This window comes from Carlito syrichta, unplaced genomic scaffold (genome assembly GCF_000164805.1).
Source record: "Carlito syrichta isolate Samal-C Ts95f unplaced genomic scaffold, Tarsius_syrichta-2.0.1 Scaffold270720, whole genome shotgun sequence".
Lineage (NCBI taxonomy): Eukaryota > Metazoa > Chordata > Mammalia > Primates > Tarsiidae > Carlito > Carlito syrichta.
The window spans coordinates 647429-667495 of NW_007214816.1; the positions used below are offsets into that span (position 1 = coordinate 647429).

Here is a 20067-nt window from a genome sequence, read left to right on the forward strand (position 1 = left end):
CCGGCCCCCGCAGCCTTGACCGGCTGGGCGCCGGCGAGCCTGCTACCTCAGCCTTCCAAGCAGCTGGAACTACAGGCACGCGCTACCACGCCCAGCTGATTTTTTTTTTTTATTGTGGAGATGAGGTCTCACCAAGTTGCCCAGGCGGGTCTCGAACCCACGGACTCAGGCAATCCACTCACCTCAGCCTCCCAAGGCGCGGGATTACAGGCTGAGCCACCGAGCCCGGTTTAGTGAGGCTCTTAAGTAAATCCTGGCATTCATCATTTTATATGAAAGGTTAGCAAGAGTTACTTATCTTGAGGTCTCAGGGGAGCAGAAAGGAGGACCTGCGTTTGAAATCATTTCTAAGTTACTGAAATCTTTACTTTTAGAATGAGCGAGAAGTATAATTTGCTGTTGCCTAAGATTTGAAACAAGTGGTAGGATGTATTTACTTCACTGATTTTTTTTTTCTGAACAAATAGTGAATAAAGATCCTTTTAAGAATCAGTCTACTTGATAATCAGTAATGATTTTAGTTCACTTATGCTTATGCTCACCTCTTATGTTATGTCCAGGACTTATAAATAGAAAATAAAAAGGAGCTAAAATCTCTGTTTTGAACATGTTTGTTGTCATGTGTCATTACAATTATAGTAGAATCAAGTAAAACTGGTAATACACTTTTCATCTATCAATGTTTTATTTCTTGATATATTTGGAAAGTGATTAAGAGAGGCTTGTGATATTATATGTTTTGACAATCTAGGTTCACAAAAACCTTAGTTTGGTAAATATTTTTATGTATTTCAGAATATGATGCTTTGGCAAAAGTAATCCAACATCACCCAGACAGGCATGAGACATTAAAGTAAGTTTAAAGCTTTACTTTGAAACAAACTAACCTTTATGCATAAATGTTCAACTGCTAGCCTAGGTTAGCAGAATTTTTTCTGTTTGTTTTTTGCAGAAATACATATTTCAAAAGGAGGGGACAGATCTTCAATATTATATTGTCTAATACTGCTTGATTCAATATTTTTTCTTTCTCTGAACTTACAGCCCGTAGGGGTAAAATAAATGCATGTAATATGCATCAATAGGGCAATGGATAAATAGAAATATGGTCTATTCATATAGTAAAATACTAAATTGTGGCTTAAAAAAAAATAGATAACACTTTAAAACACGGGTCTCAAAACATTCAGTGACTGGGCACAATGGCTCACACCTATAATCCCAACACTTTGGGAGGCTGAGGTGTGAGGATTGCTTGAGCTCAGAAGTTTGAGACTAGCCCAGGCAACAAAGTGAGACTTGGTCTCTACACAAATCCAGAAAAATTAGTTAGGCATATGGGTGCATGCCAGTAGTCCCAGCTTCTTAGGAGGTTAAAGCAGAAGGATCACCTGAGCCCAGGAGGTTGAGTCTACGACCACAAGTCTGCCACTGTAGCCCGGGCGTCAGAGTGTGACTCTGACTCAAAAAAAAAAAAAAGTGAAAAACAAAGTCATATAATGAACTTTAAATTAGTTCTAAGTTTCTGAAACACATACAGAATAATAACCTTTCATCTAAAAATGTAATTTTAACAAAAATGGTGCATATTTCGGCCTTAAGAAATCTTTCACTTTAAGCTGCAAGTGTATAACACACCATAATGGAGTGTTATAATGCCTTATCCTGTTTTTACTTTTAAAATCCTATTTAGTAACTAAGAAGTTAGACATTAATTATAAACTTTGTTCACCCAATTAGCAAAATATAACACTTTTATTTTTTCCAGGGAACTGGAGGCTCTGGGAAAAGAATTAGAGCATCTTTCACATATTAAAGAAAGTGTTGAAGATAAGGTATTTGCATATATATATTGTATAAACATATAAGTATCACAAAGTTAGACTTCGTGATATGTATATGTTTATAGATGTTTGTATAAATTTTTTTCTTGTTAACACAGCTGGAATTGAGACGGAAACAGTTTCATGTGCTTCTTAGTACCATCCATGAACTTCAGCAAACACTGGAAAGTAAGTATAAATAGTCTTAAAATGAATGTTTGTGAAGATTTTTAAATGACCTAGGGGTGTGCCCTTTGATGTATGTACCTTCCATTTCTGAACAGAATGGCTAGATGACATTAGAAGACACTCATGTTGTTCCACTTCTGAATATATGTAGAAAAATCTTAATTGGTAGTAGTATATGATTTGAATATGTACCTAGAAGTATAAATTAAGACAAAGTCAGGGATGATAGATTTGCAAGTTTTCTGGGTTTATTATAGTTTATTACTCTAAAATAATGACTCAGAAACCAGGCAGGTAAGTAATCAGTACATAAGAATATTCCCATATCCAGTGAATGGTGGGTGCTTTGGAGAACTGGAGACTTGCTCTTTATATTCACTGTACACAACTGGAAACTGCTGTGTTACCTGATCTTCTGATTGTTTTCAAAAACAGCGTAAGACCTGGATATTTTTTTTAAGTGAAGTCTGTAATACAAATTTTAAATTTTAATTCAACTAATAAGTAACAACAAACAGCACTTTTTTTTTTTAATTTTTGAGTCAAAATCTCCCTGTCACCCAGACTGGAGTGCTGTGGCACAATCATGGCTACCGCAGCCTCAGCCTGCTGGGCTCAGGCAATCCTTCTGCCTCAGCCTTCCAAGTAGCTGGAACTACAGATGCACACCACCATGCCAGCTCATTTTAATTTATTGTAGAGATGAGGTCTTGCCAAGTTACCCAGGCTGGTCTTGAACTCCTGGGCTTAGGCAGTCTGTTCACCTCAGCCTCCCAAAGTGCTGAGATTACAGGTGTGAGCTAGCATGCCTGGCCCCAAACAACACTTTTAAAACCAAACATTTATGTGAGCTGCAGTCGTAGGCCATCATTTACCATTTTGCTTTAAATGTGTTGGCCAATAAAGGATAAACAGTTTTCATGTATTCATTAAACATAAAATTTAGCCAAATTTGACTAAGGTTTTGTGATTCTTAATTACAGATGATGAAAAGCTCTCAGAGGTAGAAGAAGCTCAAGAAGCAAGCATGGAAACAGATCCTAAGCCATAGACAGGCAAATTACTCACCATTCCCAAGAATACTGGAATAGCTACCATGATCTTAGTGTATTTAAAATTTGTTGTGCTCTCAAGATAAAGTTTTATCAGTAAAATACTTTGCTTTTAATTATTAATGAACATTTCATTTGTATTTCCTCACACAAAGGGAAATGAATATAGATTTGTTTTCTATTGAAATGTATCTTTTATCCTTAAAAGATAGGAAGCAACATTTTAAAATGTTTTATCAAAGTGTTTTCAAGCTGGACATGTTTGTGCTCATTAGTTTTTTGGGTTATTTGTAACTGAACATTGATTGGCTTACAAAATAAGTTGAAGTTTGTGAGAAGGTGGCATTTCTAGGATGTACATGAGAAAATGGGCCAATTTCTGGAAATGTTAGTACATGAATAGGCTTCGGAAAGGCCAAGCATCTGTGATATTATGTATAAAGCGTTTATAGTGTATGCTTATTGGGTGGGGAGATTTCATGATGTTAAGACTCACTGGAGTGAGAGGTGGTTACAAGATGCGAAGTAAATTAATATTCATTACTTTCTTTATCTCCCTAATACATGAGGAATATGGTGTTTTGTTGATGTTTTATCTCTTCTTTAGGAGTCATTTTCAATAGAAACAAATGTATCAAAACAAAGTTGTTTGAGGTAGTTTGTTAAGATTGTCTTGCATAAATAATTTTGTAATCTTTTAAATGATGTTACATTTTTGTAGTTTTAAGAAGAATTTTTATCTTTAAAAATGAAAGTTTAAAATTAGCTCAGTTGTAATCATATTAAAATTGTCATAATACCTATAAATGCTTCCTCTAATTTCACCTGGCAAGTCTTGGGAGGAATTTCTTTTCAGAATTGCTATGCTGCGACAAATGTTTCTGTTTTCCATTATTAGTAAGAATTATGAAGCAAAAATGTACTTATGATATTGACTCAGGATTAAAAATCATTTTTTCAAAAAGGATCATTATTTTTTAAAGGACTGTTAGGCAGACTATTCTTTAAAAATGCTCCCCACCCCCTCTGGTTAATTCACTAGAGAGATTTATTCAGGATTATGTACCAAAAGATAAGAATCTCTATAGAGGTAACTTTTATACAGTCAGGAACAAAATCAGAAGCAGCAGTAGGTACATGAGAAACACACATTTTTCAATCTGTATTTCCTCATGGTTCTTTTGGATATCCTCTGGAACTGCTTAGAAGACTGAAGAATTTCATCTCCTAGAAACTCACACTGTTGAAGCTCAGCGTGTCTTTGGGCCAATAGCCTCATGGATTTATCAGTCACTGTTTCTATGAGGTCATCCACCTGTGACAGACAGATACAAGGAAATGAAGCCATGTTTTAGAAAGACTTGTCAAAACCAAAGGGATAGTTGCTTTTCCTAAGACATGAGTTTGGGAATTGTTGGACATTTTCCAAGTATCAAGGTTTTATTCCAATTCAAGTCATGGCAAACAAAGCTTGAAAACATAAGTTTACCACCCAGTGTTAAAGGTGATCTAATTTCTTCTCAAAAAAATCCATGTATATGCTTCATTTTAATTGAATTCATTTAATACTTATTAGACACACAGCATCATCCTAGGTGTTCTTGGAAATCCTTTAGCCACTCTCAGAATGCCACCCCAACATTATTTCTTAAGGGTAATCATTAATTTCATCCCACATCTGTGCTGTCCAGCAGGACTATGCCTTCATTTAAGCCTGACTCATGCTTCTGTGACACAAAAATAAAAACCTTTGTCCACTACCTGCATTTGAAGCTTTCCCACTGTCAAATCTGATTTTTGGAGGATGTTTTCCATGCCATGTTTTTTTTTTCTAAGTGCTGGAAAGTGTGGTCTCTTTTTTGATGAATATGGACCCTATTGTAAAAATGCAAAAACACATCAGATTAGGAAGTACCAACATCATTTCTGTGACGGCGCGTAAATGAGATTTCTCAGCCTTGGGACATTCTCTTCTAAACTGAACATTTGCCATCTAACAACATTGGGCTGGAGACCATATTCATATTATTCTCCACGCCCCATGTATCCTCTTTGTTCCCAGAGCTCGCTTTGAAGAGATCTATAGGGTGCAGAGAAATGAGATTGTCTGGCTCTGAAAGAATATACAGCGTCAGGAAAAAAGCAGGTCATTCGTGAGGGGAAGGAGAAGAAACTGCCTCTGCAGCTGCTGAGCACAGTGAGAGTGTGGGGCTGTTGTGGACCAGTGCCCCAGAAAGCTCATTATCACTGGATCCAGTAGTTAATTTGGTCTCGTTTCTGCAGGGTTCCTTATTTTCTTGGCAGCCATGTCTTCAAACATAAAAAGAAAGCTCTGGGTTCTCTTGCCCCATGCCTGATATTTTTCTTGTCCCTGAATTACTGGTTACAAGTACCTTTCCTAATAGTGTTGCTGCTAGAAGTTATTCTTAGGTCATGTCTCCTGGCCAATATGCCCTTTTTAGTCTTTATCAAGTTCACTCTTTTTTCCCTTGGGCTGAAGAATTAGCATTAGGACTATTGTGAGACCTACACAAAGTAGGATGTGGGACCACATGTGGGTCCTACCCTTTGCTTGACGAAGGAGTTTATGGATATAGTCTGCCAAACCACTGCTCCCTGCCAGCTTGCCCCTGCTCAAATGCCACTTGCTGAACCTTCCCTGATCTTTCTTAAGTAAGACCCATTTTTTCTTTCTCTCATAAAACTCAATACTTTTCCCTATTAAGATCCTACCATACTTGGTAATTACTAAGTTATCTCTGCATTTGTTGAATACAGCTGTTATAAAGTCCATTGCCTATGCAAGTTTTGTAAAATAGGACCAGTTAGGGCTAGTGTGCACTGGAGAGAACAAACCTCCCACAGTTACCTCTGTTCAGCTCCTGTTTGTTGCCAGGAGGAATTGTGAACCTAGTGTTTTCAGATATTTTATTTAAACACACACACAAAGTTGAAAATCCAGAATTATGCTTGAATTATCCTAATTTTTAAATATGGACAACTAACCCAAATATATTTTTGAGAACATTCTGATGGCTAAACAAAACACTTTTATAGCCAGTTGACAATGTCTGCTCTGATGTCTTTTGATGAACAGAAATTTTTAATTTAACTATAGCCAAATGGATCCATTTTTATCTTTATGGACAGTGCTGCTCATGCCCTAAGAAGTCTTTTGATATTATCCTGAAGTTATGAGAATATTCCTATTGTCCTCCAGAAGTTTGAAGATTTTGCCTTTCCCACTTAAGTCTATAATTCAACAGAAATTAATTCTTGTATATGGTGCAAGATGGGGATCAAATTTTTTTTTTCTATATGGATGTCCATTTGTTCCAGCACCATTCGTTAAAAGCTCCACAAAAGCAGGACCATGACCATTGGATCATCTTTGTAGCCCCAAACCTAAAAATTGCCCAACATACAATAGGGGTACAATAAATAAGAACGTAGCACACAAAAGGCAAAAATTAAAGCCAATATTGGGTACAGGCGTGGTGACTCAAGCCTGTAATCCCAGCACTTTGGGAGGTCAAAGTGAGGGGATTGCTGAGCCCACGGGTTCAAGAACAGCCTGAGCAACTTGGCAAGACCTCATCTATACAATAAATCAAAAAATGAGCCAGGCATGGTAGCATGTGCCTATAGTTCCAGCTACTTGGAAGGCTGAGGTGGAAGGATCGCTTGAGTCCAGCAGGTCAATGCTGGGGTGGCCTTGAGCATGCCACTGCACTCCAGTTTGGGCGACGGAGTGAGACTCCAACTCAAAAAAAAAAAAACAACAAAACGAATATTGGTGCACTCTGACAGTAATATTCTAGAGCAGTGCAGTTCAGTGGAACTTTCTATGAAGAAAGTTCTGTGCTGTCCAACACAACAGCCACTAGCTACATGTGATTATTGACCACTTGAAATGTTACTGGTCCAAATGGGGAACCAAACTTTAATTTTAATGAATGCAACATCACATGTGGCTATTGACTACCATATTGGACGACACAGTTGGATGATACAGTTAGTATGTGGCACAGTGATTAAGGGTAAGGACTCTAGAGCCACCTCTTTCTAGGTTTGAAGCTTGGCTCTGTCATTTATCTGGGCAAATTACTTAACATCTCAGGGCCGTCTATAAAATTAGGGTAATATTGCTACCCACTTTATGGAACTATTGTACAGATTATCTGAGTTAATATTTTAAAAACACTTAGAACAGGGATTGGGACATAGCTTTAAGTGCTTATTATATTTAAAATTATAATAATAGTTCAGAGTTCTATTTTTACAAATAGCCTGAGCAATGTAGGCTCAAACATACATACCTACAGATGAGTAAAAGCTTTGGTTTGAAGAATCCTGGATCACTTAGTTCTGTGCTTTCTATGCTGTACTTGGGGCTACCTACATTTTTACTTCAATGAAAGTTAAGTAAGATTAAAAAGGCAATTCCTCAATTGCACTGACCACATTTCAAAGTCTCAAAAGCCACATGTGGATAATGGCTACTATATTGGACAGTGTATACCTGCATCCTAACCGAAAGTTCTATTGGACAGCACTGATTTGGTGAATTCCTCTCCACATAGCGTGCACAGACAGGCCAGACTGCTAATATACTAAGTTGACTTGGACACTTGAGAAAATTGGTATAAAGCTTCAAATTCCACTGTTGCCCAGGTTGTAGTGGAAGATGAACAGTTTGGGTTTGAAAGAATGTAGAGGAATCTGACCTGGAAAGCCTGCTATTTGAGCTCTGAATTCTTAGAGAGGAGACACAAGCAGCAGATTTAAAAAGGCTATTATGGGGAACTCATGGTAGGCGAGAACTCAGTTTTTGCAAAATTCCTAAACACTGAGTGTAAGTCTTTAGAGCAAGTTTGCTTTTGCATTATACCTTTTGCAGTCCTGAAGGGAGAGACGTCACAGATAATCGCTTGGTGGTTCTCCTGGCCCGGAGGAGTGTATTTCCTTGGGTTATCTCCTCTGTCTCTGCCTCTACAACATCAAATTGTATAGTCGCTTGGAGAAAGGGGAGGAAAAAGAAACCTGTAAGGATCACAATTGTAAACACGTTCTTCTTATTAAAAAGTACAATATTCTGAAAAGACAGCATCACATTCTGCCTCAGTAGTTTTTTTCTTTGGGGTCAAAAATTTTTTTAAATTGTGCTTTTCCTAGTCTGGGTACGGTGGCTCAAACTTGTAATCCCAGCACTTTGAAAGGCCAAGGTAGGAAGATCACTTGAAGTCAGGAGTTTAATATCAGCCTGGACAACATAGCAAGATCTCATCTCTACAAAAAATAAAAAAATTAGCCAGCATGGTGACTACGCCTGTAGTCTCAACTAATTGGGAGATTGAGGTGGAAGGATCACCAGAGCCCAGGAGGTCAAAGCCACAGTGAGCTGTGATGGTGCCACCGTACTCCAGTCTGGGATACAGAGCAAGACTCTGGCTCAAATAATAATAATAATAATAATAATAATAAATAGTTTTGCTTTTCCTAATCTTACACCTTCTCCTGTCATTTGTTATAGTCATGACCTCAGTGGACACCCACCCAGTCTTCACAAGGTGGTTACCTTTCTCTCTTTAAGACTAAAGTTTTGGCCTGCATTGCATTTCCCATTAACTACTGTGAAATTAAAAAAATATCCCTCTAATGTGCATGTCTCTTGACTATTTGTTGTTGATTGAAACAAAGTTTAAATCTATTCTCCAGCAATGTGGTTCAAGGCTCAGTCATTTACATACCATCTTACTGGTTTTTCCATGTCTAGGAGCCAGGTGAACTTGAATTCCTTAACATTTTTCTTTATATCAATTCAGTGCTAAACTCAATCAAGGTATTCATAAACAAAACTATAAAACACTACTATAATTGAAGACCAGTATCATAAATAGGCAATACAATTAATACTAAAAACAAAACCATATTACTTTTTGCAGAAGACACTAAACTTGAGGTTACCCTCTTTTTCTTAAAAAAAAAAAAAAAGTGGGGGCGTGAAATGAGACATTTTCTTTGATATAGTCAAAAGGATGACAAGGCATTAGGGAAAAGGTTGCTTGCAATTTACTGTATGTTTCAGCACCGCTTCACGTTGTGTGCAGCCCCTGAATCATCTAGTCCTGTTTAAGGCCCCTTGATAAGGACTTCTCTGGGAGCCTGAGACCTCAATAAATACATTAGCCTACTTGACACGTCCACTTGGCTATTGGGCAGGGACCTCAAATCAGCAAGTCTAACCAGAACCCACGATTTCCTTTTCAATCCAGGTCCTCTGCTCCTAGCCTTAGTGAATGGTATATCCACCTTCAAAGCAGGTGCTCAACCCAGAAATTTCCCCTCCCCTTTCCAGTCCCTCACTGTCCAACCCTTTCCCAAATCTAAAATTTCTACTTATGCTTATTTCTCCCTTTATCTTCCCATTCCCTCTACCACAACTAATCCAAGCTAATGTCCTCCTTTGCCTGAATGAATGTAAGATTCTGTTTGTTGCTCTTTCTGGATCTTCTCTTAGCCTTGTCCTCTCCAGTTTTTATTCTGCAGCTAGAGCTGTCTTTTAAAAATGCAAATCAGATTATATGAATCCCCAGTTTGAAAATATTCAATGATTTTTTTTTTAATCACCCTTAGAAGACAGTTCATTCTTAATGTGGGCTTCAACACCCTTGCCACTTCATTCAATCAGCCTCTTCCGGCTCTCTGCTCCAACATCCCCTGGTTTCCTTTGATTTCTTAATTATGTCACCTGATATTGGAACTTGAACATGCTCTCCCTGCTTCCTGGGAACTGTTATCCCCTGCCCCTCTTGCCTTGGTTAATTCTTAGCCATTCTTCAGATCTCAATCTAGTTGTCCCTTCCTCAGGGAGGCCTTTTCTGAGACCCCACCCCTAAAGTTAGAAACATCTGTGATTTGTCTTCATAGCATCCTGTGCTTCTATTTGCATCAGATAGATTTGGCTGTATGTTTCAAAGTCCCTCTATGCTGTAACTCCATGAGGTAGAGGCCATGTCTGTTCTTTTTGCTACTCTATCCCTGACATTGTGGCTGCCATATATTAAGTACTTCGCAAATATTTGTAAAGTAGATAAAAAATATTATGAAGGTCAACAGAGAAGAGCAACTGGTTTGGGGCTACAACAAAGACAGGGTAATAATGTTTGAGCTGCATCCTAAGGAATGGGCATGCTTTCTGGAGAAATCTTAGTTGAGATTTGTTATTCTGACTAAGATGAAAATAAATCAATGCATGGATTAGGAGTAGAAATTTGGTCTTCTGTTTTCTGCTGGACTATTAACTCCAGCCTCAGCAGTATAGAAGCACATATTCTTTGTTATTTTCAACAGAAATGTACAGATCAATCCATACCAGGTAACTGCTAGATGCCTGGATGCTTATACTAGTGACTGCCTTTTCCAGAACAGAGAATTTTAAATCAGTCAGCTGGACTCCATCACTTTTTTTGTTTTTTTCTTTTTTTTTTCTCCTGGACAAAGCATCCACCAGATTTGTAGCCTGATCACTGTGTGAAATGTGAGGCTGTATGTATATTTACATATACTATAAGAGCTATATCTGTTTCCTGATATTGTGCTATGAAGATTGTAAAAAAGCTACAGTGGATATTTAGGACAGTGAAATTATTCTGTATGATACTGTAATGGAGGACACATGACATGGCATTATATATGTGTCAAATCACATAAAACTGTACAATATAAAAGGAGAGCACTAATGTAAACCTTGGACTTCGGTTAATATATTAAGACTGATTCATCAATTGTAGCAAATGTTACATACTAAGGCAAGGTGCTAATAGGAAAAACTGTGAGGGTAGGAAAAGGAAAGGGTGTATATGGGAATGTTACATTTTCTGCTCAGTTTTTCTCCCTCCCTCCCTCCCTTCCTCTCTTCTTTCCTTTCTCCTTTCCAATCAGAGTCTCACTCTGTCACTCAGGCTACAGTGTAGTGGCCTCTATGTGCTGGGCTCAGGTGATCCTTCTGGCTCAGTCTTACAAGTAGCTGGAACTACAGGTGTGTGCCACCACACCTGGCAAATTTTTTGATTTATTGTGGAGATGAGGTCTTGCCAAGTTGCCCAGGCTGGCCTTGAACCCCTGGGCTCAGTCAATCCATCAACTCCACCTCTCAAAGTGTTGGGATTACAGGCGTGAGTCATTGCACCACGTCTTCAATTTTTCTGTAAATCAAAAACTATTATAAAATATAAAGTCTATTGATTTTTTAAAAAAACTACAGATAATGCTAACATTGATGGCATTGTTAGTCATGACTCATGGGACCCTAAACAATGGCATTACTACTTTGCGAAAAAGTCTTAAAATTAACAGTTCAAAAGTTGATTCTTCCACACACTACATAGAAAGTACATATAATAAAATCAAACATTCTTTATGACTTAGAAGTTCTAAATGTTATTCCTTTAATTCTTACTACACCATCCGTTGTCAGAAGTAGTCACTTGAAATTCTGCATCACTACTTTCTCCAAAAACAAAACTAATTCCACTTTAGTTTGATTTTCTAGTATATGTATGTGTATGTAAATAAGCATATACACACATATACGCATGTGCATGAATCTATTTAAATAAACAGTGACTTTAGATCGATTAAACCACTGATTAATTGAACTGGGAGGAACCTCAAAGGCAGTCTAATGCAGTTCTCCTCAAAATGTATTTACATATGAGTCACATAAGAATATTGCTAAGGTGCAATATTCTGACTCAGTCTCTGACGCAGAAGGCCTGGGAGGGGGCCTGAGATTCTGCATTTCAGACAAGGTCCTCAGAGACACCGTACTTTGGAAAGCAAGAAAATCCATCCTAATTTCACTATACCGCTTGGACTCCACATAATGATAAATTGTCTTGATTACCATTCTCTGCGAGCTTTCTCATCTTTGATTTGGCAAATAACCTTGGAGATGGAAGTTCCCTGACAGTTCTGGGAAGAAGGCTCTGTATGTTTGAAAGGAGAGCTTCCTTATTGTCAGTGGAGTCCTCTTTGCTGGAACTTGCTAGCTTGCTTCTATGCTTGTATGGCAGCATCCTCCCAAAAGCAGTCTTCACTTTCTTCATCAAGTTTTGTTTCTGATTTCGTTGGCTTTTACAAAATCGTATGTCACTATCACTGGATGATTCCTCTTTGGGGACCAATATGTTTTGCTTTACTAAGTTGGTAGACACAGCTCTATGCCATCTAAACAACAACAACAACAACAAAACACCCTAATTTGCATTAAGGAAATTGAAAAGTTGAAAGTAAACTATTTAAATCGCTAAAATGCAAACTTCAAGTATAAACAAATTAAACAATTCCAAAAAATGAAATTGAAGATCAAAAATCAAATCACAGAAGAATAAAGTCAAAGCAACTATTGGTGCTTTGTTACCAAATTGTAGTAAGTGCAATCTGGCCACTATTTCATTTAATCACAGTACTATACGAGGTAGGTTATATTATTATCTTCATTTCACTAATGAGTAAACTGAGAGGTAGGTTACATTAATTGACCAAAGGTAGAATGCAGATTTTAATCCAGGTCTGTGACTGTTAGAATCCATTAACTCATATTGGCAAACATACTTCAATGACAGTTTGAGGTCGTTTTTTGCTGAATTTGGCAGTTCTAAAGAAACTAAAGGAATGAAATGAGAGAGTCTGCTAGGATATTCAGTATGGAATATAACCTCCAGGGCCCCATAAATGCTGCATCACATAGATCATTCATTTAGATGACATAGTATAAACTCATGTATAGGGAGTACAAGTACCATCTTCATAATTTTGGCATATTTTAGTATTTTAATAACCATAGATAACAGTTCCTGACAGCTTTCTATGTGCTAAACACTCTTCTAAGTGCTTTCATGTGTATTGCATAATTTACTGTTTATACTGTCATCTCCATTTTACGCATGGGGAAGTTAAATCTTGGAGAGATTAAAATAATTTGTGCAAAGATGATCTGATCCAAGATCTGTGTTGCTAATCTTGTGCTACCATGACTATCACCTATACCATGACACTATTATAAGCAGTAAGTAGTATTAGTATTAGTATTCTGAGTTAGGATCACACTCTGTTGCCCAGGCTGGAGTGCAGTGGCATGATCACAGTTCACTGCACCCTTGAACTCCTGGGCTCAGGTGATTCATCCACCTCAGCTTTCTGAGTAGCTGGGACTACAGGCACGCTTCCTGTAAAACTCCTGGCTAATTTTTCTGATTTTTTTGTAGAGATGAGGTCTCGCTAGGTTGCTGAGGCTGGCCTCACTTATTTTTGTTAGCTTTATCCAAAGGAACAATATCCATGAAATTCCAGGTACTTTTTTTTTTTGAGTTGGAGTCTTTGTCACTCAGACTGGAGTGCAGTGGCACGCTCACAGCTACCCCAGCCTCAACCTGCTGGGCCCAGGCAATCCTTCCAACTCAGCCTTCCAAGCAGCTGGGACAAGCCATCATCCCAGCTAATTTTTTGATTTGTTGTAGAGAGGAGGACTCACCAAGTTACCCAAGCTGGTGTCAAATCCCTGGGCTCAGGCAATCCTCTCACTTCAGCCTCCCAAAGTGCTGGGATTACAGGTGTGAGCTACCATGCCTGACTTCCAGGTGCTTTTTAATTTTAATTTTGAGGTCATTATAAATTCACATGCAGTTTTAAGAAATAATACCGAAAGACTCTATGCACTCATTACTCAGTTTATCCAAATGGTCACATCTTGCAAAACTGTTAGTATGTGATCACAACCAGGATATTGACATTGATTCAGTCAGGATACAGAACATTTTCAGCAAACTGGGATCCTGCATTTTTTATAGCCACACCTACTTTCCACTTGCCCCGCCTTTTTAACCTGCAGAACACTAATTTTTCCTTCATTTGCATAATGTTTATTCCTTCAAATGAACTCACACAGTATGTATATATATAATAATCTTGACATTTGCTTTGTACACTCAGCATAATTCTCTGGGCATTCATCCAGGTGGTGTGTCGCAACAGTTCATTTTGTTTATGAAATGTTCATTGCTGAGTAATATTCTATGATGGGGATGTGCCACACATTGTTTAGCCATTGACTCATTGAAGGATATTTGAGTTGTTTCCAGTTTGGGGCCGGTAAGAATAAAGCTGCTAAAAACATTTGTGTACAGGTTTTGTGTGAACATAAATCTTAATTTCTCTGGGTGAAATCCACATTTTATATTATATTTGTTATTATGTTATATTAAACATAGGGTATATTTATAATATGGATTAAAATAAATTCATAAATTAATTTATAAAATAAATTCATTGAAGAAATTAAAAACGTTATTCATATAGTACCTAAAATATCTAATGTACCACCAGTATCCCCTTCAGGAAAACATTGTTCTAAACAGAACCTAAATCATTCAGCCTTCTCTGTAATTATACACAGAAGGCAGTTCAGTGAGAGCCCAGTCACTGGCGTTAAATGGTATTGGTCCAAATCAGAACCACAATTCCTGTGTGACCCTCGGCATGTCATTTAACCTCTATAAGCTTGGGTTTGCTCATGTGAAAATGGGCATACTCTTCTCAGAATGGTAAGAATAAAGGGAAATAAGTTATGTATTTGGACGGAATAAAGCATTCAATAAATGATACCTTTATGATCGTGTGGATCAGGTCTGTGTAGGAAAAATTTAAAAGACCAGGGGAAGCACACAGTAGAGGGCAAAGGAAGAGAGATAGTGTAGACTAGTAGCCTCCCTTCTGGGAGCAGAAATAGGGTTCTGCACTTTGCAGACACACAACTGCCAGGGCGTTTATTCACTATTCACATTTAGTCCTTAGTGTTGTGTATAATTATTACAATAATTTTTTGGCAGATGACAGTAAAGTATCTCAAGGAAGGAGTGTCATTTTCTTTTTTTTTTTTTTTTTGAGTTGGAGTCTCTCTGTTGCCCAGACTGGAGTGCAGTGGCTGCTCCTGGCCACCGCAGCCTCAACCTGCTGGGCTCCGGTGATCCTTCCGCCTCAGCCTTCCAAGTAGCCGAAATTACAGGCATGAGCTACCATGCCCGGCTGATTTTTTGATTTATTGTAGAGATGAGGTCTTGTTGCCCAGGCGGGTCTCGAACCCGCGGACTCAGGCAATTCACTCACCTCAGCCTCCCAAAGGCGCAGGATTACAGGTTGAGCCACCGAGCCTGGCTAGGAGTGTCATTTTCTAATTCTGTTCCCTGGACTAGGATTAATCTGCAGTGAACCCCTCTGAGATTCTTAATAATTTTAATTTTTAAATAATTTCTACTACTAGAAAAGTGAAAACATGCATAAACACACAGAACAACAGGGGCACAATTTCAGGAAGTTCAGGAGTCCTGAAGGTCATCAGTGCAATCTCTCAGATAAAATTCAGTTCTATAAAGTCTTTGAAACCTCTAGACTGTTCCTCCACTGCCACCATCTCCAACCTCACTCAAGATCTATTGATAACATAATCAACAAAGATGATTTTGCTCCAGGGTCTAGGAATAGAACTGCTGCAATTTCTAGTATGAGCTGAACCCTTCCCTTAAGTTTTTAAATATTTTTGTGTTGGTACTGAGTGTATTTGGTTGCACTGCTTCTTGTTTGAGCCTCTATTTCTTATTGAGAGTGTAAATCTCTGCAATCTTATTTTGTCCATGGAAGTTAATAAGTTCAGTCTTTGAGGATTCTGACCTCATGAAAACCTCTCACTACATGTCTGAGTTGCAGCACATGGGTAAGAGAGAAGCCCAAAGAAATTGGAAAATAAATCACCACACTGACTTTCCAAATTAAGAAGTATTATGTTTTGAAAGTTTTATACCTATCTTTATAGTTTTGCCATTGGTAAGAAATATCAGATCTAATACCAGTTTTTGTTTGTTTCTGAGTCAGGGTCTCACTCTGTCAGCAGGCTGGAGTGTAGTGGCATAATCACGGCTCACTGCACCCTCGACATTCAGGGCTCAGGTGATTCTCCTGTGTCAGCCTCCTGAGTAGCTGGGACTACAGGTATACACCATCACACTCAGCTAATTTTTTTATTTTTTATTTTTTTGTATAGACAATGTCTTGCTGTTGCCTAGGCAGGTCTCAAACTCCTGGCCCCAAGCAATCCTCCTGCCTCAGCTCCCAATGTGTTGGGATTATAGGCATGGGCCACCGTGCTCAACCCTAAGACAGTTTTAAAGTTACATTAAACAGTGTGGATGCCGAGTGAAATATGAATAGTACACATTGCAGCAGACAAAATTGCTGGGACAGCAAAAAGAAAGCATTGATTGTGGACTTACTTTGAAGAATGCACTGATTAATTTTCAAAATAATAGTATTTGCAGAGGATATGTAAAATTTTGATGCTAAAATATCAACTTATTTTGGTCTCATATCCCACGTTAAAACTCAAATTCAGGTAGACAGGAAAGATTTTCCCCATTACAATTAAGACTTTTCTGATCATAAAGTGAGGCTTCCTTTGTGGCACTAGGTTCCCTGAACCACTGCAGTATCTTCCCTCCAACTCTAAATACGACAAAGTCTTCATTTCTAAATACAATGCTTAATAATAGACACTATTTTTTCCTAACCATCACAGTGAACTTGGTTTAATGCAAAATCCAAAGACTCTCACTCAATAGAAAAAAAAAGAAACTCCATTACCCACCTTTCAATCCCCTTCTTTTTGAAAGAGCCATTTTTCTTTTTGAGTTGTTGAAATCTTCTGTACTGGCCAACTTTTCCATAAGCCATCTTAAAAGTTTTTGGTAGGTATAGTTGAGGGTGAGCCATTGCTGTCAACTTCTCTTGAAGAGACCTTTTTTGATTTCTTTAGCTCTTGAGCTTACAGACTTCAAAACAAAATCATTCAGTTACTGAGTGCACTGTCAAGGTCTGGGTTGTTTGAGGTAAAGTATGTAGAAAATTTTGAGTCTCTTCTTTATTCGCTTCCAGGTGCTAGAAACATCATTTATGAGACTGGCCCCTGTTTGCAACTCCACAACAGTCACCAATGATGCATTTGACATAGGTGTGTGAAATTCCATGGTACTTTGTGAAAACACTTTGTAAATTCTTGGACAAGGCAGATGCAGAAATGGTAAACTGACTGTTTAACCACTGCCATTTAAATACTCAATAAAAACTCACACCCCAATGGAAGAACACATTCAGATGTGCATGTTTGAATTCCAAAAGGGAAAAAACCTGAAGGAATACCAATGGTTTGCTGATCAACAATGTTGAGCCTCTGTTAACTCTCGCAATTAGAACTGCTTAATGTTCTCTCTGTCCCGTGGGTCTCACATCACAAGGTCAGTTGTTGTTTAGACTTCTCAAAGTGTACCCCAAGGGCTACTTCATTACGTCTTGGAATTTTGTAGTGGTTTCTCAAAGTACACTGCTGAAAAAGCTGAAGACCTGACCCACCCTTCCCTTCCCTCATTTATTTTGTGGCAAAGAGCAAATTCTGCCTGGGTTAGAACGTCTCACCACAAGGTGGCAGCAGACACTAGGATTTAGTCCCATCACGCTCGTTGGCGCTTTGTGATGTTTAGTCTGAAATAACTCGACGCTTAATAAGGAAAATTCCTCTAGAAAAGTGGTGGGAGATACAAGAATTACTCTGCTCCTCTCTATGTTTGTATCTATCAGCAATCTGGAGCAAGCTTTTCAAACTTCCAAGTGCACACGAATTACTTGGGGATCTTGTCAAAATGCAGATTTCAGGCGAGAAGTTCTGAAGTGGGATCCAAGAATTTGCACTTTTAACAAACTCCCTGGTGCTACTGATAATGCCACGCACCTTGAGTATTGAGGGACTTGTATGTTCCTGTACTGGGGAAAGAGTTTTAAGATGGTCAAGAATGACGTATATAATATTTAGGGGTTAAGAGAGTGAGTTTGGAAATTAAACTTGGGTTCTCATTCCAGCCCAGCTGTGTGACTTTAGTCTTTGCAACATAATTGTGCTTATTTTCTCATCTCTAAAGTGGGAAAACTAATAGTGCCTAATCCATCGTTTTATGGTAAGATCTCAGTGAAATAGAAATTCAACTTAAACAGGAAATGAGACCCAGGACTTCACATTTTAGGGATCACTCCAGGAGAGTGGGTGCGGTGTCTCTCTGTCCCACACTTTGAAAAGCCAAAGCACAACATATCTGATATGCTTTGGCCAAATGAGTGTGTGCTCCGGTCTGGTCTGTTTTTTCTTATCTGTTGGAATCCCCAAAGCACAATAAATAAGAGGTGCTTGAAGTAATGAATATATAAATGAGAATTTTCTTTAACCACAGGCCAATATTTTTCACACGATTATTGATATTGATGTCTTATTTCTGTTGTATTGAGTTAAATATCTGGATGAATGAGATTAATTTTATGTTAGGAAAGACAGCTGTTTTTTATTCATGCGTGTGTGTGTTTGTGTTTGTACATGTCTCTGTGTGTGCAAGTCTGTGTCTATACATATATGTAATAATGTAATAGACTAAGACTTTGCTGCTCTAGCTTCTGCAACAATATGTGTAGGTTCCCCAAAAAGTCCTGAAGCAGATGATGGAGTTAGAAAGAGTGGAATGAGGAGAAAGAGTCAGGACACAGACAGACTCCAATTCTGAGCCAGGTCTTAGTGCAAATTCTCACTCTACCTCTTACAAACTGTGAGCCATTGAGCAGGTGACAAAGTCTCCCTGGACCTTCGTTTCCTTAATTGTAATAACCGTGAATAGGCCTCCCAGGGTTGTTTTAGTCATTTAGTTACTCAACAAATATTTGAATGCCTAATGGTTGCCAGGTTTGACCCTAGACACCAGGGATACTGCAGTCAGTGCACAACACACACATGACCTCTGAACAAATATAACTTAAAATGCAGTGGGAAAGGCTGATAACAAACAAGACAATGAAGAAAATTAATTTCAGCTAGTGGTAAATTCTCCAAAGATAATATAAGAGCATGGTAGGATAGAGGGACTGAGGGCAAGGAGAAACTTCACTTGGGGTCAGGAAAGCCTGCCAGATGATCTCATGGGGCCTGAACACCGCACGGGAGAGTCCATCGTGTGAAGCTCTGTGTGTCCCATGTCCCAGGTGGATGAAACAGCAAGTCCCAAAGTCCCAGGATGGAAGAAGTCTCATGACCTTGAAAATGTATGATAGTTGGGAAGGTTGGAGCACGGAGGTGGGTGTATGTGACAAGCTGGGGAGATACGCCGGGCCAAACCTGTGAAACCCTACAGATCAAGTTACATATTTTGTGCTTGATCTTCAGAGCAGTGGAATGCTGTTGAGGATTTTTAAGGAGCTAGTCTATATATATGAGGGGGTACCCCCTAAAAAAATCCCTGGAATCATTCTTTGGAAGGTAGGGCCCTTGAAGTACAGGATTCCCCCACTGGGTTAGTGTTCTATGAACCCGTCAGTATCAGTGTACCAGCTAGTGTTGTTATAAGAGACTGCGTTCAGCTTCAGTGAATTTTTGAGGGGAGATTCTTTCAGTGACTTTGCCTATTTCATGATGGGTGATTTACAAGCTCCTGCCGACACCACATTGAGTGTTCAGCAGTTTTTGACCCAAAGCAGCATGATTCCCATGCCCCACTGTCTTGTCTCGAGTGACTTTTTTATCCCCTCAGATGAAAAATATCCTCAAAGGGAAACATTTTGCCCATGTGGAAGAGGTGGAATAAAAAATGGCAAAAACACTAAAAGGCATCAAAATTGATGAGTTCAAAAACTCTATTTTGAGCAGTGGAAAAAGTGTCTTGATAGGTGTATTGCATAAATTGGAGAGTACTTTGAAGAGACTGAAGTTTAAACATGTAAGAATAAATTTTTAATAAATAAATTCCAAGTTTTTTGGGTGGGGGTCCCTGTCATATTTATTCTGGGAAATGAGATTCAGCAGTGAAGAAAATGACTAGAATCCCTGCCTAGAAATTATAATACTAGGAGGGGACACAGACACC

The 20067-nt window shown here is 38.5% G+C and overlaps 2 protein-coding genes across 4 annotated transcripts in view; one reads left to right on the top strand and one right to left on the bottom strand.

The window, feature by feature from the left end:
* THOC7 (THO complex 7) overlaps positions 1-4028 on the top strand; it is a 27278-nt gene extending 23250 nt beyond the window's left edge. Inside the window, exons 4-7 of one of the 3 annotated variants that reach the window (XM_021709648.1) lie at positions 796-853; positions 1769-1835; positions 1943-2012; positions 2996-3319. In XM_021709648.1, the coding sequence (XP_021565323.1) occupies positions 796-853; positions 1769-1835; positions 1943-2012; positions 2996-3063 (263 nt within the window). In that variant the 3' untranslated portion in view covers positions 3064-3319. Of the gene's footprint in view, positions 1-795; positions 854-1768; positions 1836-1942; positions 2017-2995 lie in introns of all 3 variants that reach the window. The other 2 variants (XM_008052271.1, XM_021709647.1) reach the window with 2 other exon arrangements.
* A 107-nt stretch (positions 4029-4135) lies between these two features.
* On the bottom strand, positions 4136-16997 carry LOC110595113 (putative uncharacterized protein C3orf49). The gene is made up of 5 exons (XM_021709649.1): positions 16764-16997; positions 11973-12295; positions 7956-8080; positions 4826-4939; positions 4136-4379 (listed from the first exon to the last, which is right to left on the bottom strand). Exons 1-5 carry the CDS (start codon positions 16886-16888, stop codon positions 4182-4184), a joined length of 885 nt encoding a protein of 294 aa, XP_021565324.1. The 5' UTR covers positions 16889-16997; the 3' UTR covers positions 4136-4181.
* Positions 16998-20067: the final 3070 nt, after the last annotated feature.